General features: G+C 53.4%; 5 protein-coding genes across 5 annotated transcripts; 3 read left to right on the forward strand and 2 right to left on the reverse strand.

Annotated features, from left to right (window-relative positions):
* Positions 1-62: 62 nt before the first annotated feature.
* Positions 63-3,455, forward strand: HUL5 (ubiquitin-protein ligase (E3); the record flags this gene model as incomplete). The annotated part of the gene is made up of 1 exon (XM_064840001.1): positions 63-3,455. The coding sequence occupies one exon, from the start codon at positions 63-65 to the stop codon at positions 3,453-3,455; it is 3,393 nt and encodes a 1,130-aa protein (XP_064692322.1).
* Positions 3,456-3,653: 198 nt separating this feature from the next.
* On the reverse strand, positions 3,654-6,568 carry LTS14_007310 (uncharacterized protein; the record flags this gene model as incomplete). The annotated part of the gene is made up of 2 exons (XM_064840002.1): positions 3,654-5,347; positions 5,638-6,568. The coding sequence occupies 2 exons, from the start codon at positions 6,566-6,568 to the stop codon at positions 3,654-3,656; spliced, it is 2,625 nt and encodes an 874-aa protein (XP_064692323.1).
* A 555-nt stretch (positions 6,569-7,123) lies between these two features.
* Positions 7,124-9,108, forward strand: LTS14_007311 (uncharacterized protein; the record flags this gene model as incomplete). Its single annotated transcript, XM_064840003.1, has 2 exons — positions 7,124-7,255; positions 7,456-9,108. The coding sequence occupies 2 exons, from the start codon at positions 7,124-7,126 to the stop codon at positions 9,106-9,108; spliced, it is 1,785 nt and encodes a 594-aa protein (XP_064692324.1).
* Positions 9,109-10,087: 979 nt separating this feature from the next.
* On the reverse strand, positions 10,088-12,284 carry LTS14_007312 (uncharacterized protein; the record flags this gene model as incomplete). The annotated part of the gene is made up of 2 exons (XM_064840004.1): positions 10,088-11,670; positions 12,089-12,284. 2 exons carry the CDS (start codon positions 12,282-12,284, stop codon positions 10,088-10,090), a joined length of 1,779 nt encoding a protein of 592 aa, XP_064692325.1.
* Positions 12,285-13,860: 1,576 nt separating this feature from the next.
* Positions 13,861-21,259, forward strand: LTS14_007313 (uncharacterized protein; the record flags this gene model as incomplete). The annotated part of the gene is made up of 3 exons (XM_064840005.1): positions 13,861-20,911; positions 20,967-21,073; positions 21,131-21,259. 3 exons carry the CDS (start codon positions 13,861-13,863, stop codon positions 21,257-21,259), a joined length of 7,287 nt encoding a protein of 2,428 aa, XP_064692326.1.
* Between the last annotated feature and the right edge of the window lie 390 nt (positions 21,260-21,649).

Genomic DNA, 21,649 nt, shown 5'->3' on the forward strand with positions numbered 1-21,649 from the left:
TGCTCGAGTAGCTACTGTAGATGTCTCACGACCCCCTAGTATGCCCGTAGTCTCTCTTAACCATGTATCAAACCTTCTCCGGCCAGTCTCGCCGCCCACGCCAAGTCAACCTCTCAGGCAGGCAAATCACGAATCCCTTTGCCTCCTCAGCAGCAGGCGGGCCACAGAGTGCTATAGCCTCCGCACAGAAGGATAGACTGCATCGTCAACAACAACGAGAACGATTGCAGGCTTCACATCGTATACAGAAGACATGGCGAGGTCATAGTTCACGGCGGCGGACATTCAGGGCTTGGAGACAGGTATGGGATGATTTGGAGGGCAGGCATGCACCCGGCAATGGGGCCTATCAGAGTGAGGAGGATAGTTTGAGGCAGTTGAGACGGTTGATGTTGTTCTTTCAGCCGAGGGAGGATGCGGAGAGGTTGACCGAGTATGGGTTGAGGCAGGTCGCAACGGCGTCGCAAGCGTCGACGCCTTGTGTGGATGGAGCGTGGCCGAAGTCATACCTGCGGCTAACGAAGGCTTGTGTGGCTGCACTACGGACACGAAATCGAAACGATGAGAGGCAGGACTGGGCCCTGCTGAATACATTGAGCTTCTCAGTCCGCAAGACCGGAGGCGTGTTGAGTGCAGACGATGCGGTGCGGTACTATGAAGTCCTGACGAGGCTGAAGGATGTGCCGGTCGAGCCACTGCAAGCTGCATTATTGGCTCCTTTGCAGTATTCAGAAGCATACACCGGCCTAGCTGTGCTGCTCGCGAGCCCTTTGGATCCTGCTATGCTGAGCCTGCTCCGGTCATCCATCGACCCGAGCACATTGTGCGATGCACTGGCGTCAAGATCAGACATCAAGACAACACGGTCACGATTGTGGCTCCTTGGTAACCTCATCTATTTGGCTGGTGTAGCGAGAAGTGGCTCGACGACATACATCACAGCTGTCGCACATCTACTTGGCTCTCTAGCGGATGACGTCGAGTTTGATTCGCCACCAGTTGATCTTGACAACATCGCATTCGATCGTGAGGTGCTAGCAAAGGTCGGCTCGGGATTACCACTCAACAGCTTCCTTCATGGGCAGATAAGCGGGTTGATCAATCAAGAGTCGATCAGGAACCTACTCTCGCGGGATGCGACGTCTGGGGCAAATGCACAAGTCCTGGCTGGCTATGCATTAACCTTACTGCGATGCTTTCCACGACGAGCAGACGACATCCGGATGTGGCTCTATCTCGGCCCTACGCGTACCACGACCGACGTTGGCGCAACACAATACTTCTGGAACGCTTCTCGGTCGACTTCAGTGTTCTCGACTGTACGGCAGAACTCAAGACATGTGGTCAGCTTACTACAAACATCCACGAAATCAGCCACACACCAAACGGACGATTGGACGGTCATACTGGTGTTTCTGGAGCTGTACACATTCTTGCTGAAGATCATGGACGATGAAGAGTTCATGGGGCAGTCAGGCAGTCGCAGCAGTGCCATCTCACTTCAAAATGTTGGTGAGCTGGTCACATTTCTGAAGAATCTTGGCTTCACGCTATACTTCAACGCCTCAGACCTCAGTGGTACTGGTCCCGCGACAGCGAGAGATACTGGATCGCTGTCACTGGGAAGACACTTTGGGCATGGCACAAGTCAGAAGCCTGACATCGACCTCAGTGAAGCGAAGCCTTTGACCTTGGCTGGCCTACCTGGTCTGACGATTGACTATCTGAAGGGTCTAACGACCGGTCTATTGCGAGCCATCTACGAACGAGACTCGAGACGACACTTCTTACCTAAAGACCACTGGCTGATGACCGATCGCTTTGACATGACTGCTTTCATTCCCGGCGTGGTCGCAGAAGAAGAAAGTAGACATCTCATCCAGGACCCCGACGACGACTTGGATGGCGAGGACCCATACGACGAACTCGACTTCTCCGACGACGACCGCACTTCTCCAGCCTTCACCGCCCGACGTATGCACGCCCTGCGCTCCCAAGCCCAACGCGAACGACAACTCCGCCAAGCGTCTCGAAGACGTTACATGGAATCCGTAGCTCCACGCCTTGAGATTCTGCAGAATATGCCCTTCTTTATCCCCTTCACCACCCGCGTCGAGATCTTCCGACAATTTGTACATCTCGATCAAGAGAAACGACGGAATGGCTATGTGGATCCGGACTTGTGGCGACAAAGCATGATGTTTCAACCTCCCTCGGCTAATGGTATGCCGCCAAGAGATATGCTGAGTAGACATCATGCCAAGATAAGACGGAAGAACGAGTTCAGCGATGCCTTCGAGCAGTTCTACGAACTGGGTGCCGATCTGAAGGAACCGATACAGATTACTTTCGTGGACGAATTCGATATCCCAGAAGCTGGAATTGATGGAGGAGGCGTGACGAAGGAATTTCTGACTAGTGTAATCACTCAGGCATTCGATACTAGTCAGTCCTCCTGGTTTGCCGAGACCGAGGGACACTTTCTGCAGCCAAGCGCGACTACGGTTGAGGATATGAAAATTGCGTTACGGGCGGCAGGGGTGAAGGACGGGCAGGTTGGGATGAGGGCGCATGTCAAGGAGCTACTGCAGCAGTACGAGTTCCTGGGACGTATTATTGGGAAGTGTCTGTATGAGGGTATCTTGGTCGACGTTCTGTTTGCCGGGTACTTTCTCAAGAAGTGGGCTTTGACTGGAGGGCCCAACAATGCGCCCATGGAGTCTGGGTACAGAGCCAATATCAACGACCTCAAGGAACTGGACCCCGTGCTCTACCGCGGCCTCCTGGCTCTGAAGAACGCCCCCGCCGAACAAGTCGAGGACTTTGCTCTGACTTTCACCGTCGACGACCTCGTGGGCCCGGAGAACGCTACAGAGGTCTTGACTCGCGACCTCATTCCCAACGGCGCCAACACACCCGTCACGGCCGAGAACCGTCTGATCTATATCAACCGTATCTCCTACTGGCGACTCCAGGGTCAAAGCGCGCAGCAGACGAATGCCTTCCTCCGCGGTCTGGCCAGTATTGTTCAGCCTTCGTGGCTGAACATGTTCAACCAGTCTGAGCTCCAAACACTCATAGGTGGCAGCACGACCCAAATCGACGTCGCAGACTTACGACGGAACACCCTCTACGGCGGCGTCTACAGCATCGGCGACGATGGCCTGGAACACCCGAGTATCCAGCTCTTCTGGTCTGTCATGGCTGCTCTTCCGGACGAGGAAAGACGAAATGTCTTGAAGTTTGTTACTTCGACACCTCGTGGTCCGCTCCTGGGATTCGGGCATCTGAACCCGAGGTTTTCGATCAGGGATTCCGGTCAGGATGAGGGGAGGTTCCCGACGACGAGTACTTGTGTGAATTTGTTGAAGTTGCCGATGTATTCTTCTGAGAGGAGGCTGAGAGAGAAGCTGTTGGCGGCGGTTAATTCAGGGGCCGGGTTTGATTTATCTTAGATCTATCAAAGATTGAGGAGGACGGTTGGTGGCTGAGTGGTGTGGTGTGGTGTGGTGGGCAGTAGGCATAGATAGTGGAGGTGGTGTCCCCTCTGTGTGTTGTAGGGTTTCGCATCAAGCGTTCGAGCGCCGATCATTTCAGCGTCAGGTAATGAAGAGGATCATGGGTATATAGTCTAGCTGTACACTATATATCGTCTAAGCAAAGACCGGCCAAGCCACCCATCCCTCCCCTCTCAAGCCTTTCCATAAACTCACAGGCACAGTCCAGTAATGCCACCAATCCAACTGCCTACCCATCTCACCTATCAGCCCGAGCGTGAGAGTGAACCACGATATTGTCCAGATCGCGTTGATCAACTTTCGTATCCTCAGTCCATTTCCTGAACGCCAACGCTCCAAGCCACCGCCATATTTCGCCATGAGGCTGGCGAAGAGGGTTTCGAGAAGCACGGCTATAGGTTGTACGGCGAAGAAAGCGAAGACGTAGAACCGTAGTTCATGCGGCGAGACGATGGCGTTCAGTGGTTCCGGTGGTACGAGACCGGTATGCACCAGTCCACTCAACGCGAAGGCTGTAAATGTGATGACGGCATATCTTATCGTGCCTCCTGCTTTGAAGCCCAGAAGATCGGCCAATTCATATCCCGGAGCAGAAACAGTAAACCGCATAGTCTGATGCCAGTACGATCCCCAGAAACCCCGGACACCGTGTTTCAGGATTGTGCTAGAGGGACCGAAGTATGGAGGCCAATTGTGCGGGGACCATTCGTCTCCTATCCAGCCCATGTAGTGGATGGTCAGAGGGAGGAGACACGGGAGATAGAACATCTGGCCTATCAGAGCCCAGGCTTGGGCGCCTATTGTCATTGTCCTAACCAATCTTAGTGGCAGGAGCTGGAGGGCTGAGGGTAAGGTCGATGGTAGTGATAATGGGGAGGCCAACGGCATGTTGGGGTTTTGGAAGTAAGGGTCCCAGGCTATGTAAACGCTCGTGAGGTCTAGGACTACGTAGCCTAGTGCGAAGCTGGAAAGGGCTTGTAGGGCGAAGGCTCCATGGGTGGGAAAGGCTGGTGCGGGTGGTTGAGTCTTATCGTGGGATGGTGAGTTGATCCTCCAGTTGTTGAGGCGGATGGAGATTAGGAGGGTGTAGACCCAAGGGATGCGGGCTAGTAAGGCGGAAGGGTAAGGTTGTTTCGTCTCCCCTTCATAAAAGTCGTTATTGTTGTGGTCGATAGTGGTTGGCAGCGAAGTCTGGAGAGTGGTGGCAGTCTGTTCCTTGACGCTCCCATTGCCAGTGACAGATGGCAGACCAGTCCCGACTTCCGTCTTCCCAGAATCCTTCGCAACGACCCTCCTTTCTAACATTTCGCGACCCCTCACGTACCTAAAGTCACCCCACGGGTCCTTCAACACCAGCAAGAATAGCGCCCACAACAACCCATTAACACTCAAAACATCCACGCCACCCATTTCCCACCACGCCTTCAGCGTCACAGCCGCAATAACAGGCATGAACACCGCAGCATTCTGCCATCTAGAGAGAATCGTCCGGGGTATCATAAGTGCTGTCGGGAGAACAATGGTCGGGATGATGTGGTACCATATCGGTGGTTCGGGGTAGAGATGCGGTCCTAGGATCTGATAGTCGTTCGATTTTAACCAGGCCAGTAGTGAGACCATGGCTACCCTGGCGTCTTTAGTGCGACTTGCTGCGATGGTAAGGGTCGGGTTTCTGGAGACCCCGGCAGCGTAGTGGTAACATGGGCATGCGATGTGGGCAACAAAATATATGTATCGTTTGATAGATGTGTTGACGTCATTGACGACGGCCCACTCACCCTCCAGATTAAATGCGGACGTGTGTAGGGTTGGGTTGAATCGTGCTCGATCTGATGGAAGATATGTCATGTGTATGGGTAGTACGTAAGTAATCGTTCTCCGCGTCGGCGATCCTGGCGCGGAGACTTCTGCATCAGGCAGGCACGAGAGCTAGTAAGCTTTACGCATGAGGATGCACACACACATTTGTTGTGGCCTTGATGCTTGGGTGATGGGAAATGCAAGCTTCAACGGCAAAAAGTTCTTACGTGCTACCTTCTCGTAGCTGTCAGTCTGTAAGCGTGTTTGCAACTGAGTAGGGGCTTCTGACGGCCAGTAGTGCTTCTTGATAGTGTCTAACCAATCGCTACCGCTTCATTACCGTGTGCTCCCACCCTCAGCGAATCTACAAACTCATAAACAAGCACTCCCACAGCCCTCGGCGCCTCAACGGGAAGAAGATGTCCCACACGCTCAAGGACGTGAAAATCGACTTTCGCGCCCACAGCCGTCAGCACATTTACCGTCCGCTCGCTCACACCCTCGATCGTCTCGACCCGATCTTCCCTCCCCACAATAACCAACACGTGGAGCCCATCATGCTCGCGTACGTACTCCACCACAGCATCGCAAATAACGCGCTCATAGTCCTCAGCCATTCCATACGAGGGCCATGCGGCCTTGGCCTCAGCGGAGGCATGGACGATATCGTCGACTAGGCTTTCCTTCTGTTCCTGAGTGATGGTACGATTGACATGAGCATCGGAGCCTAGGAGTACATTTTCCACCACGTACCGAGCTGTTGTAGGATCCTGGAAAGCTTGAACCTGCTGGCGTTTCATCTCAGGTGGTAAGGTGAACGGCTGTGCTGGAGCTGGAGCTAGAAGGATGAGTGCTTTGACTAGAGAAGCGACATGGCTTTGTGTGAGGAGGTACTGGGCCAATTTCCCACCCATGGAGTGGCCGACTAGCACGAGGCCGTGTTCGAGGAGTGATGGCTCGGATCGCGCGAGCTTGTCGAGTAGGGTTACGACGTCTGAGGCGTAATTTGTGAGATGGTAGGCTTCTGGGTTAGCAGGTCGACTGGAGCGGCCGTAGCCTCGGAGAGAGGGGACGATGACGGTGTGTTTGGTTGACAAGTGTTTGGCTAGTGGCAGGAATGTGGTGTTGGAGCCGCCGCAGAAGTGGAGGAGCAGTAGGGTAGGGGCTTGGGGTGGTGTTTGGGGTTGGAAGAGTAGAGTGTGGAGGTCAATTTCTTCTGCGACGGGGAAGAGAGATTCGGTATACGACATAGTATGGGGTGGTGTGATATGATGTTGTGATTGGGTGTGGTATCAGTATGGTTGCTGGGAATGTTCGCCTACACGAACGGCATGGTGAGGGAGATGTATGAGCAATACTTATGCTGTGATTCCTGCCATGGCGAAGGACTTGATGTTGAAGATACTTGCGGACGGATGCGGTGGATGATTACATTTCTGGTATGGTCATCTTCCTGTTGTGGAAAGAGAGTGCTTTGGGAGGTCAAGGACGGCGTACTATGCGGGAGCATTCCGTTGTGTAACGGCCGGAAGCGGTAGTTCTAGTGGACGAGGAAAGTCGTCACATGTTTGCTTGGCCTTCTCTGCTCAAGGCTCAAGTGTAGATGATCAAACAGACGTCCATCGTCCAACCATTCTACTGCTGTCGGAGGTTGAGATGCTGCCTCATGTCAAATCCGAGTCGAATACGACTTAGACGACGAAGCTCGGCCGTTAGCAGGAGCCCACAGCCATAGCAATCACTTCTTGAAGACGCTTCACCCCAGACAGCAGGCGTGTACACTAGCATAACGAAGAGCAGTCGCCATGGCTTCGCAGGACGTTGTAACGCTGGCAGAGCAGGTAGCGACTGGCTTCGAGGCGCTGCAAGACGAGTACAAGAAGCTGTTTGGACAGCACCAGAGTGTTGAGAGAAAGCTTGCGACAGCCAGAGAGCAGGTACGTCCGGTCTCTTACACACGCGCCTTCCTTCCGGTCCACCCCCACTTCACATGATGTTACAAAACATTAGCTCTAGACCTGCAGCTGCTCTTGCCGCCTTGACAGATATATATGTACTTTCTGATCTGCCCACCTTCCTCACAACAAGCTTCGTAACGCAAGTGGGGGGAACAACCGGCTGATGAGATTGACTACAGTACAACGAACTCGCCAAGCTCTGTGGCTCGGGTGCTATCACCACCCCACCTCTCAGCCTTGCCTCCTCACCCGCCACGAATAAAGCACAACCTGCGTTACCCGATGTTGCCACCATCATCGACCGGAGGCAAGAGGAGACTGACTCGGGCGCGGCGGAGAAGGTGCGATTGGCAGCCACAGCGGTCCAGTCACTACGCCGACGATCGTTAAGACAAACTTCGAACTTCGACGGCGTAAAGATATGGTCCGGGCCCGCCGCCGACCGACCAGAGCTTGCATGCTCGACTATGCCAAGTATCTCCGAATCGCCACTCGAGCAAGACTTCACTATCGAAGGCAAGCCGAGCAAGCTGGGCTGTCCCTTCGCAAGCATGGCTGGGAAGAAGCTCTCCTCTCACGCTGCGAGCGTCCTGAGCAGATACAATACTCGGGAAAGCATCGGAGCCGTGCCCAGCACACCACTCAGCTCAGTCAGCAGAGTAGATGGTCGAGAAAGCATATCGCGACGGGGCAGTCGACGAGCCAGCTTCCTTGACCCCATCAAAGCCGAAATCTGCGGCATCTCAGATCACAACGATCCCGTAGAAGTGGAGCACGCAGCACAGAGCCATGAACTAGAAGAACAACCCCACGTCGTACCCGTCGAGAACGCGGAAGCAGGCGTCTGCCCTATCCGCTTCCTCGACCAACATTCACCAGAAGAAGTAGCAACCTATTTCGAGAAACACAAGCACCAACTCCCGCGCTCGCATGAGGTTTGTGTGAGACGATATCAAAGCAATGAAGAGCAGATCCGACAGCTGGATGCCAAATACGGGAATCTCGTTTCTATGATACAGGGTCTGGGCGCGAAGCATAAGGAGTTATTACCTGATGAGCCGGCCGAGGAAGAGGAGGAAGAGGTGGTGGAATTCGACAAGAAGAGTGAGGAGAAAGTGCGGAAATGGGCTAGTTCTGTTTCTGTTTTGGCAGTAGACGGGCAGGACGCAGGGCGAGGACTAGACGAGGTGAGAGATGTGAACGTGGACGTGGATGCGGATGCGGATGTGGAAGCCCGGCGTCCGCACTTCGAGCGTCCGCTCCGCGAAATCCGAGTCGGAGAGAGTCCTTCTCGACCTTGGGGCATTCCGGTCCCGGCAAGGTATGTGGAGAAGAGTGGAAGTGAGACGAGTACGCAGCCCGTGCAGATTTCCTCTTCGCCTGCTCCGCCGAGTAGTCCCGGTTTGCCACGTGATGGAGAGGCTGAGGCTGAGCATGAGGATGAGGTGGAGGGAGAGCGAAAGGCTGTGCTGAAGGCGAGGGGTGGGGGTGGAGGGAAGTGTCCCCTTGGCTTCGATCGGGCGGGTGATGCTGCTGCTGCTGCGCCGGACACCGTTCGAGCGGCACCAGCTTCGACGATGAAGGAGGAGAAGGTGGAGGTGCAGCATTCTCCTTCCCCAGCGATCAAGGCGGCGCAGAGGATGCCTAATTTTCTCGCGCCACCGCATATCCAACAACAGCAGCAGCAGCAGCAGCAGCAACGGAAACAGGCTCCCGCTGATGAGACTGGCGAGGTGTCACGGATGGTTTTCACAGGACCGGTGTTTATTGGGTATAGTGCGGAGGACGCTGCGAAGATTCTGAGGGGAGCTGGACTTGGTGGTCCGGCGTAGGCACGGCATGGCATGGCATCAGGATGCATGAGGGTAGGAAGGTTTGTGGCTTGTTGTTTTGTGATAGCGTTTCGAGCGGGCCATGTTTCGAAATTCAGCGATATGGCCGAGGACGGTATGGTACATTTGTATTATGTAGTGAGACAGGGGCAGCAGCTATACAGGGCTGATTCCTGAACGACCGTCTGTCACGCGCCGCTGTCTGCGGAGTGAGTTTGAGACAGTCTTGCTTCAGGTTGCTACTTTGTCTTGCCAGTTGGTTCTGTCTTACCAATCGGTTTTGCAAATGGTCTTGCCAATAGTCTTGCCAATGATCTCGCCAGATCTCTTGCCTTGCCTTCCATTTACCTGGCCTGGCCAGGCCGGAGTGATAATAATTGATGAGGGTACAGACATTTGTTGTTCAGACCTGGAGTCAGGAATGGTTCCCACGTGCAAGAGGCTAACGAGGAGTTGATAGTGTCCTTGCTAGAACAATAGGCTATGTGTTCGACCGCCATTCCTCGCCTACCCAAAGTCCGTCCTGGTCTCCATCTCGAACTGATGCTCTCGGCCGGCTTTGCACGACTCGGGTAGGCTATCAAATGATTGAGTTTATTATATTATCGGAATAATATTGACGGCGTGGCTGGTTTTATCAATGACCTTGTCGACGATCAGACTGGTGCTTGCCAGGGTCACAAGGTGCATGGGTATCAATCTATTCTTTTAGCCTTCGAGGCGAGCGTGTCTATCTGTGTCTATGTCTATGTCTATGTCTATCTATCTTTGTATAGTATATCCTCGGGGGGTGGGGAATGTATCATCTATATTCCAGCCGTTCGTCATTCTCAACAGATCTACGCCTCTACTGTCGCATGTGTACAAGGCCAAGCCATCGCTTGCTCCTCTCCGAAACGCGCTCTTATCGTGCCTGCTCCACTCACTACATACCCATCATGATCCTGCCAAGGTGTGGTACGGTGACAGAAGGCACCCGCTAATGCCCACCCTGCAACATATCCGCCGCCCCAGAATATCCAGCTTGTAACACCCCGGCCGCTACAGCACCAGCCGCAGCAGCGGCGCCGACGGCTATGTGCCCTGGTGGGGAGAGCGCTTGTCCCTGTCCGAGTGCTTTATGCATATGCTTCGGGTGTCCACTCGACTCCGTCGTCGAAGCAGAAGCAGAAACAGGCACGATCTCCGTCGTCGGCACCACAGTCGGATGTCCAGAAATCGCGGTCGGGACCTTCGTCGTCACGGTCGTGCACGAAGGTAAAGGCTCCGGACCGCCATCGACTCCTTTGCCGCAGAGGGAGGAGTTCTGGAGTAAATGCGAGGGGTAAAGGATCTTGGGTGTCCCCGCGAACATCTCGACGTTCAAAAAGCTTGTGTCATTGACTGTCATGGTGGCGCAGGTCAAGATTTCGGTGAGTTGGGTGCCGGGTGGGAAGTCGTGGCCCCCGATTGGGAGGGAGAAGTAGGCGGATGTTATGCCGTTGTTGTTTAGGACTGTGATTACCTGGTCTCCGGAGGGGCCTTTGCGCATGGCTAGGGAGTGGAGGTCTTGGTAGATTACTTCGTTTAGGGAGGTCGTGTAGTTTGGGCTTGTGCCGATGACGTGTTGTCGGAATTGGTTCAGGGTGGCGATGTGTTGGTATAAGGTAAAAGTGGTGTTGTAGCCTGCTTCCCAGAGTGGTGCTCTATTCATGTAGGGACTGATATCGCCATTCATGTGTTGTTCTTGGCCTTGGTAGATGACTGGGATACCATCTGTTAGGATCGTGTAAGTGATCATGTTCTTGGCTCGAGCCATGTCTGAGGTGTAGTTCCGGAATCTGGGCACGTCGTGGTTCTCGGAGAAAGAGACCATGGCAGTCGGATCGTGGCAATTGTTCTTAACGCTGTTGATCGTTTCGACAAGGTCGTTGATACTGCCTTCGCAGGACTGGAAGGCTCGCGTGAGTGTGTAGTAGATTGGATAGTTCAGGATACTGCCGATTGAGCGACTCCAGCGGCAGGCCAGAGAGTCGTCGCCCATCATTACTTCGCCTGTTCCGAACACGCCAGCCCGCTGCATGAAGCCGGGGAAGAAGTCGGCTTCGACATTGATCGATGTGTCAATACGTAAGCCATCTATGCTGTAGTTCGAAACCATCTGTTCGATCCAGTCACCGTACATCTGCCTGACCTCGGGGTCGTCTGTTTTCAAGTCGGCCAGAGAGACAGTTGGGCTGCCTAGCCAGCCTACCTCGACCTCCGTCTGATTCTTGGGATCCTGTATCGGCGTAAATTGATGGAAATACTTTGCGTCGTTGAAAGGGTTGAAGATGGAGTAATCCACATCGGCCCAGCCGATGCCTGCATACCCCATATGATTGACGACAATGTCCAGCATCAGCAGCATGCCTCTAGCATGCACCTCACCTATAAGGTCCTTAAGATCCTGCTCGGTGCCAAATTTTGGATTGAGAGCGTACAAGTCCTGCTGCCAGTAGGCAGTATACGCCTCCCCGTCACCCGTCATCTGCGGCAGTTGTGCCACAACAGGAGATATCCAGATGGCATCGAATTTCATGCCTTGGATATAATCCAGCTTAGACTGAATACCCTTCCACGTCCCGCCGCAGTAGAGTCCATTAGCCACCTCGCACACAGGTGGTGGCCCACGCCCGCTCCCATCACCATACACGAAGCGGTCCGTCAACACCTGGTAGATGGACCTTGAGCGCCACTCGGCAAGCGAAGCACCGTCAACAGTGCCAAGAAGAGAAGAAAACAATATAACAAAAACAAATACGCTGGGAGTGAGCAGCCGTGCAGTCGTGAGAGGGATCATTTCCGGCGATGCGCAGTGGGAAGGTGCATGACGGTCCTGTAGTGCAACGAACACAGCGTTCGATCGAAATCTTCAGGTGAAGGCAAGAATGGCATTCTGAGATGGGGGAATGTGCGCAGTCGGTTTGTAACAGAGGTTTCAGCTATTACGCCAACTTACCTATTGCGAGTCTGTTGAGCCACAGAAAATGCGTTTGGGGATGCTTGACGCGCGTGTGAGAGGATGCGCACAAGGAGATGTCCGGCTGTTCCCAGAAGCCTGTGCTCAAGGGCCGATTGGGAGTGATGCCTTGTTGAATCGCCATCTCGGTGTGACGGTGGTTGCTGACAAGTGTTTGCGGCACTTTGGTCGTCATGGCGCAGATGGTGACACCGGACCATATCTTCTTGGGACGTCGGTTTCGACCGTTGTGGTTTCAAAGACGTTCCTCGGGCGTGGCGTGGGATGGTAAGCCACAACCGTCGACATATACCGGCTGCAGATCTCTCCCTTAACGCTTGTCTAGAGGCCTGTTGAGTCGCGGGACGATATCCATCATGACAAGCCCACGGCACAAGACCCGCCGTACATCCTCTCTGGGCCCATACAGCGTCACAGGACGCCACAAGAGTGATTTGGAAACGTGGAAAAAGGCCACTGAAACAGATGTTCTAGGCAAGAGCCGCGTTTGCATGATGCGGTACCGGGAAGGCGGCTGTCAGGTACCCGACCGCCGCACTCAACCGTTGACGAGAAATCTTTCTGTTCCTGCAGGAAGTCGAATTTGCCGCGGCGATCAGCGGCTGTCGTCGCAAGTGTGCCTGGACAAGCTTCCGGCATTGGCCGCCATACGGGATGTCATTTTCACACAACCTGATTATCATCGCTAGAGATGTGCTACTTTGGCTGAATAACGCTGGTCTGAATCAAAAGGTATCGAACTCGCGCAACATAATGATTACCTCGCAATGAACATTGATGGCCTTGGAACTTGGCAACAGTGCGCCAGACTGATGACTCTTGCCACCGTCGAGATTCGTGACACGCTAGTCTTTCCACGCAAACGCGTCCGGGGCCGACATTAGTGGACCTATTCAGGAGACCCTCATTTCATCAACACGATGGAGAATTCTCACCCTACGATCATGTCCTGGCTATAGGCGACCTGTCGTTATCAGCCATCGCCTATGGACCTGTCAACTTGCTACGCCGCACACGGTTGGCTTATTGCCACATCGTATCCGTGATGCAGCGGCGAGCAGATACGAGCACGGCAGAAATAAACTCTGAGAATCCCGAAATGGCTATCTTCGACCTCCTCTACCCCTGCTCACTACACGGCGAAGGCCCGGCTTCTCTACTACGGCGTATGAGTGCACGACCCTCCTCTCATATCTCTAGCACGAACAAGCTCCCGTCCGGGCCTAAATGACCACGCTGTTCGTAACTGTGCGCTACCCAAGCCCAACGTCGATCAGGCTTTTCTTAGCCACACTGCCATCGCTGCTCTGCCACTCCACTATCCTGTCATTCTATCCAGTCTCTCCTTCACCTCCTCGCATATTGTACCCGCGCCGACCCAGTACCCTGTCACACTTCGTATCCTCCGCTTTTGTGTAACTCATTTCGTCGAGGCAACGGCCTGTCCCACTCGCTTTTTGGCCTACGGCTCGCCCGGCATCGCAACTGTATCTTCTTTGACAGACGATACTCCTCCTCGACCGATCCTTCAAGCAATCGCTTGTCTTTCCATTGCATCAATTTACGGATCCACCTTTGGCTGCAACACCAGGCGTGTTTTCTTTCTGTTTGTGGACATTGGGTATATACGCTCGGGGCGTAAGAGAAGCACAAATACTCGGCATACATCAGCATAAAGGTGTCTCATATGGTTGCATAGAGGGTCACAACCAGCCAGAAAAGGCGCTCTGCGCTCAACACGATCCTCCAACATGTTCCTACCATGGCTCTTACCATTTGCAACCCTTTCGACTTTAGTATCAGCCTCCTGGTACGACGAAGCCGAGGTTGACTGGAACCTGAATGCCAACAAAAATGCACAGAACCCTCTTGAGTACTCGATACCAGACTGGCCAACAGGTTTCACATATACTCCAAGTCCTAAGAACTGGCGAGTTCCGTTCTACAGCTTTTTCGTCGACAGATTTGTCAATGGCGATCCGACTAACGATAATGCTAATGGCACGTCTTGGGAGCATGATATATACGGTACACAGCTCCGGCACGGTGGAGATATCAAGGGCTTGGAAGCATCACTAGACTATCTCCATGGCATGGGCATTCGAGGGCTGTACCTCGCAGGGAGTGCTCTGCTCAACGATCCATGGGCGGCAGACCAATACAGTCCCTACGACCACACGATCTTGGACCATCACGTTGGTACCATTCAGCAATATAGAGAAGCGATAGCAGCGATACACGCCCGCGGCATGTATGTCATCTTCGACAACACCATGGCGACGATGGCCGACCTTTTCGCTTTCAAGGGCTATGCGAATACCAGTGCTCCCTGGTCGTTCACCGAGCATGTCATGGAGTATAAGACGGAGACAAGATACCGTGACTATTTGCACTCGAACACATTCTACAAGGACTGTCCATTCGATTACCCACGCTTTTACGATCAAGGAGGAAACTTGATCAACGACGTCAATACTACGAAAATGAGAGGATGCATGGCTGATAGTGAGTTTGACCAGTTTGGTGATGTTGGAGCGTTCGGCGTGTATCCCGAATGGCAAAAGCAGTTGTCGAAGTTCAACGGTGTACAAGATCGATTGAGCGAATGGAAGCCGGAGGTTTTGGACAAAATCAATCATTTCTCCTGTATGTTGATTCAAGGCCTGGATATCGATGGCTTTCGTATGGACAAGGCGATGCAGATCACCATCGATCCGCTCGGCAACTTCTCGAATTACCAGCGATCTTGCGCAGCACAGGTTGGAAAGAACAATTTCTTCGTCGTTGGTGAGATTGTCAACGGCAACACCGATGGCTCAGTCTACCTCGGAAGAGGCAAGACTCCGGACATGACGGTAGTCAATCTGACGAAGGCGGTCACATCCAATGATACGGGATACATTCGTGAACCTGGCTATCAGGCTCTGGACGCTGGCGCATTCCACTACTCCACCTACCGAGCTCTCATGCGTTTCCTGGGTCTGGATGGTGACTTGTTGGCAGCTCATGATGCGCCTGTAGATTTTGCAGACCAATGGACGGTCTTCATGATGTCGAACGATCTAGCCAATGCCAACACTGGTGAATTTGATCCTCGACACATGTATGGCGCTTCGAATCAGGATGTTCTCCGCTGGCCGGGCCTGACCAACGGTACCGAGAGGCAGCTCCTAGCAGATTTCGTGATCACTCTTTTGATGCCTGGAATCCCGTTGGTCAGCTGGGGCGAAGAGCAGGCATTCTACACATTGGACAGCACAGCCAGGAATTATGTCTATGGTCGTCAGTCGATGTCTTCTGCTCAAGCCTGGCAGATGCATGGGTGTCACGTGGTGCCGGACGACAATTTGAACAACGCGCCGTTCAACAGCTCCCACACCGCTTGCCAAGATGACGGCGTTAGTCTCGATCACCGCGACCCTTCGCATCCGGTTTATGGTGTGCTCAAGGAGATGTTCGAGATGCGCCAGCGCTACCCTGTGCTCAATGATGGTTGGCGATTGACGGAGATTTCCAAGCAAGCCTGGAATTACACACTTCCTGGCTCTTTTGGCGTACCCACCGAGACTGGACTGTACAGTGTACTACGTGGGCGCTTAGAGCATGTTCAGGACCTCAGCTCTGAAGGGGTTTACGGAAACCAGCCGGTGTGGTTGGTATACTCCAACTACAACGACTCCAAGACCTACGAATCAGACTGCACAGCGGACGACGCTATTATTGCGCCGTTCGACGCCAACACCACTGTGAAGAACCTGTTCTACCCTTTCGACGAGTATTTCTTGGAGTTTTCGGGCATACAGCTTGGTATCGAGGGTTCAATTAACTCGAACGGTTGTCTCCAATCTCTCAACATGCCAAAATACGGTTGGAAAGCATTCGTACCTAAGAAAGCTTGGATGGCACCCTCTCCCGTCATCACAAAGATGCTGCCAGGGCATGATGCTCGCATCATTTCGAACACGACCGCCGATCAGTCCAGCTCCGTCGATATCGAGATTCGGTTTTCTGGTGAAATGGACTGCGATAGTTTCCGGAACGCCTTCACTGTGAACTCTACTACGGAGAGTGGGCAGCAGGCAAACTACGATTCTAGCCAGGTTGGTTGTCTAACCATTGACCCACAGAATGAGGCTTATTATTATGGGCCATCTCCATCCATCTGGCGTGCTCAGATCACGTTGACCAATGTCTTCGATGGCGTACACATGATCAATATCAACAACGTCAGCAGTTCCGACAAAAACTCATCCACAAATTCTATCGACCACTTCATGTTTCGTGTTGGCCAAGTGGAGAACCCGATCGTGTTTCCTTTCCTGGCCAACTACAGCAGCTCTCTGCTTTTCAAGGGCGCTACCAGCAAGCGCGACGACACCACTTTGGACTTTTCCGGACTCTACGTCAACCACAAGGCTGCAGGAGCAGATATGTGGCGTTACACTCTGACCTTCGGCGCTAGCTGGTCGAACTGGATGACTTACACTCCTGGCAATGCAACTCTGGACAAGCAATCCTGGGAGGGCAGTCGTAGAAAGTCTTGGGAGGGTGACCATGTGCAGGTGCAGTACTGGTCCTCTTTGGCGGGTAGCAGTGATCATCTTGTCGAAGGTGATCTGGCTGATAGCAAGGGACCGGAACGTCGCTTCCCGCATTTATTCATGCATGGGCCATTCAACCAATATGGCTTCGACTCTGGTATCAAGAACGAGATGCATCAGCTTGAGAACGGCTCGTGGGCATTCGACTTTATGGACGAGTGGCCTTCGCAGTTCCAGGTCAATGTCTGGGGCATGACTGAGGACGGGCAGCCTGATATAAGCTACGCTTACGGCGATGTCGACAACGACACAGTGCTCGATCGCATTTCGCCAACCTCTCTTCAACAGCTGGTAACAAACATTACCAATCTGGGCCCACAATCGCCTTACCTCTCGTGGCGCATCCAGTTCAACGATGCTGATCTTCGCTACTACCTGATCCCGATCGGTAACAGATATATTCAGCTTATTTTGTGGTTACTTTTCATCATAGTACCAGTCTGCTCTGCTGCTCTGGGTATTATGCTCTACATGCAAGCCTTCTACGGAGTCAAGTTTAACCAGATCGGTCTGCCTGCGGAGAAGAAAGGCATTCTGCCTGTGGCAATGCGAAAAGCTTTTCATTTGAGTGAGAAGGACGACGAAGCAGAAGTTCCCCGAGCTCTGAGTCCAATGATCGGTGATCGCAGCAGCAATGGGAGTGGCAGCATAATTCGCGATGATTTCACTGCTGGTGCTATCGTAGATGGGAAGAGACGCACGGTGCTGATCGGCACTATGGAGTACGATATCGAAGACTGGAAGATCAAGGTTAAGATCGGTGGTCTTGGTGTGATGGCACAATTGATGGGCAAGAATTTGCAGCATCAAGATCTCGTCTGGGTCGTACCATGCGCCGGCGGCATCGATTACCCGGTCGATACTCCTGGCCTGCCCATCGATGTGACTATTCTTGGTCGCACTTATGAGGTACAAGTCCAATACCACAAGTTGAACAACATTACTTACATGCTCCTCGACGCTCCTGTCTTCCGTCGACAGACACAGAAAGAGCCATACCCGGCACGTATGGACGACTTGGACAGCGCCATCTACTACTCGGCCTGGAACCAGTGCATTGGCGAGGCTATGCGTCGCTTCCCAATCGACATTTACCACATCAACGATTATCACGGGACCGTGGCGCCGTTGTACCTGCTTCCAGACACGATTCCTTGCTGCTTATCGCTCCACAACGCAGAATTTCAAGGTCTGTGGCCGATGAGGAATCCTAGGGAAGTGGAAGAGATTTGCTCAGTGTTCAATCTTCCCGAAACCGTAGTCCAGCGCTACGTCCAATTTGGTGAAGTTTTCAACCTGCTGCACGCTGGTGCCAGTATCCTCAGGATTCACCAAAAGGGCTTCGGCGCCGTCGGTGTGAGCAAGAAGTACGGCAAGCGTTCCTGGGCTCGTTATCCCATTTTCTGGGGTCTGAAGAGAATTGGCGCTTTGCCCAACCCTGATCCATCTGATGTGGCGGAGTGGGACAAGAAGGTCGCGGACCCGAACAGTATCGAGATCGACCAAGTCTTCGAAAGCGGTCGCGCTGGACTGAAGCGACAAGCACAAGAGTGGGCGGGTCTTGAACAGCGGGCAGATGCTGATCTGTTCGTCTTCGTCGGGCGTTGGTCCATGCAGAAGGGTATCGATCTCATTGCAGATGTCTTCCCTGCTGTTCTGGAACAGTATCCTCACACTCAACTGATCTGTATTGGACCTTGCATCGACTTGTACGGCAAGTTCGCTGCCCTCAAGCTCGACAAGATGATGCAAAAGTACCCTGGTCGTGTGTACTCGAAGCCCGAGTTCACTGCACTTCCTCCTTTCATCTTCAGCGGTGCCGAGTTCGCTCTCATCCCTAGTCGTGATGAGCCTTTCGGGTTGGTTGCTGTCGAGTTCGGACGTAAGGGTGCACTTGGTGTTGGTTCTCGCGTTGGTGGTCTTGGTCAGATGCCTGGTTGGTGGTACACCATCGAATCCACAACCACAAAGCATCAGATGCACCAGTTCAAGATGGCTATCAGTGGTGCATTGAAGTCCAGCTACGAGACTCGCGCATTGATGAGAGCTCGTTCGGCCAAGCAGCGTTTCCCTGTCGCCCAGTGGAAGGAGGATTTGGAGATCTTGCAAGGCACGTCTATCAAGATTCACAAGAAGCGTATGGAGCACATTTCCATGAGACGCATGGGCCTTGATACTGGCAGCGCTGCCTCTAGCGGCTGGAACACACCCAATTTGCCTGGTTGGATGACACCTCGCAGTGGCTGGGCCACACCGACCGGTGCTCTCACACCTCGAGGAGCCAGCACACCCGTGCACAGCCGACCAGGCACAAGGAGCAGCTCACCTGTACCAAGTGGTGCGACGACACCAACCAACGGTGCTCTCACCCTTGGTATGCGAGTCGGACCTGGTCACTCGCCACCAAACTCAAGAAGCAAACTCCCTACTCAAGGTCCCAGCTCGCAAGCCACATCTCGACGTAACTCCTACGAGGAGGAAGAGCGTGCACGGCGACCAATGGGTCGGGATGAGGTCGAATATATCACCCAAGAGCATGCTGAAGAAGCCAAGAGACAATCACGCATTGGTGGTATCACAGGCCTCAACTTCGACTTGCGTGATGGCACGAAAGCGCACCAGCCAGCTGCGCCTGCAAAGGCTGCGGGTCTTAGCCCATACTCTCAGGCGGGTCCTCAGAACACCTCCAGACCGACACAGAACTTCTCGTTCTTGACCCATCCACACTCACCGATTCCGGAGGAGCCTATGACGCCAAGCGGCTACAGTACACCTACCGCAAGTGGCTATCAAACGCCCCTCTCGACCGAGCAGGTTATGGACGAAAAGGGAGACGACCAGCAGGATCTCATGCCGTTCTTCACCGATCCTACAGGCCTATACTTCAAGACATTCGAGAAGAAGTTAGACGATCTCAGCGGCAAGACCTCTGAAAGTCAACTCTGTATTGAGACGTATCTGGAGAAGTCCGAGAAGCAATGGTTCAACCGTCTCCACGTCGCCAAGATGAGCCGTGCCAATACACCTGGTGGTGGCGCATCTGCCGTTGCCACGCCCGCAGGCTCGATCTACGAGGGTGTAGAGACCGACGAACCGATGTCGCAATTTCTGCTGCCTGACAACTACAAAGCGCCCACTGGACTCAAGCGCACGATGCAGTACAAGGTTGGCGATTGGCCACTGTACTCCTTTCTCCTGGCACTCGGACAGATCCTGGCTGCCAATTCATACCAGATCACCTTGCTCTCGGGCCAGATCGGTGAGACCGCAACTCAGCTTTACGTCATTGCCTCGATATACCTCGCGACAACGCTGATCTGGTGGTACATGTTCCGACGACTGGCTGCGAAGTGGTGCTTGAGCTTACCGTTCATGTTCTACGGCTTGGCTTTCTTCCTCCTTGCTTGGGCACCTTTCGCGAGTGGCACGACGAGAGGCTGGGTACAAAATGTTGCGACGGCTATGTACGCTGTAGCATCCTCGTCTGGCTCTCTGTTCTTCGCTCAGAACTTCGGGTCGACTGGTTCCGCGCCAGTCAAGGACTGGGCTTTCCGCGCTTGTGCTATTCAGGGCACGCAGCAACTCTATGTCGTTGCTCTTTGGGCCTGGGGTGACAAGCTCACTCGTACTGCCGCAGCGGGTGGTACTCAAGATCTCGGCTACGCCCTCACTGGCCTAGGTCTGCCGATTGCTATCTTCCTCTGGGTCGTCGGCTGGATCCTGCTTCAAGGACTTCCTCAGTTCTACAACCAGAAGCCAGGTGCCGTACCCGACTTCTACACTGCCATTCTGCGGAGGAAGATTGTGCTCTGGTTCTGGGTTGCGGTCTTCATCCAGAATATATTCCTGTCTGCACCATACGGCAGGAACTGGGCCTATCTATTCTCCAGCAAACACGTCCCTGGCTGGGGTATCTTCTTGCTCGTGCTACTCTTCTTCGTCGTCATCTGGGCGGTCGTGCTCTGGTACTTTTCGAAGCTATCCACGACCCACTCTTGGTTCTTGCCATTATTTGCTGTCGGACTCTTGGCGCCTAGATGGGCTCAGATATGGTGGAGTTGCTCGACTCTGGGCGCTTACTTGCCCTGGGCTGGTGGCCCTGTGGGATCTGCTATCCTTAGCAGAATGCTCTGGTTGTGGCTTGGTCTGCTTGATAATTTGCAAGGTGTTGGTATTGGTATGCTGCTTTTGCAGACAATGGGTATGTTTAAACCTCATCACCAACCATGAACCGAACTTCGCTGACTCGTTCTTAGTCCGTGGCCACGTTTCCTGGGCTCTCATGGCCGCGCAAGTCATTGGCTCTGTCGCGACTATCATCGCAAGAGCAGACGGCCTCAACTCGGTCGGACCTGGCCCTACAGTAAGTTTTCCTACCCTCACCGCAGACTGATGCTCTATCAGCTAACACCGTCTCCAGTTCCCAGACATCACCTCCAACCTCAGCGGCCTCGCCAATGCCTGGTTCTGGATCTGCCTCATACTCCAACTCACCATTCCCGTCGGCTACTACACTTTCTTCCGCAAAGAACAACTTGCGAAACCCTGATCTCACCCCACCAACAACAACCCACACTCTGGGACTCCTGTAACGCGATATCCCTTCAAAGACAGCATCACGAGCCCATCGACTCACGCAGTAATGCGGACACCAATTCTCCTGTATACTTTAGCAAGCGCAGCACTTATTTGATTTTGGGACGGCCTCATGACACTATTTGCATACATCTGCGATTGGATACCCGTTATACATATACATACATTGGAGGCTTTGTTATCTGCGAGTAGACATAATAGCTATAGCTAGAGATAGAGAGTCTCAAGTGCTGAGAACTCTCTCCTGAGAATGCTTATTGTACGATTTGCACATTAGTCCAAGATTGAACAAATTTTCTGCTGTTGGTTGTGATGGATTCGTATACAGCAGCTCTCCAATAGC

Source organism: Recurvomyces mirabilis, assembly GCF_035927965.1.
Source record: "Recurvomyces mirabilis strain CCFEE 5264 chromosome Unknown scaffold_20, whole genome shotgun sequence".
Taxonomy (NCBI): Eukaryota; Fungi; Ascomycota; class Dothideomycetes; order Mycosphaerellales; family Teratosphaeriaceae; genus Recurvomyces; species Recurvomyces mirabilis.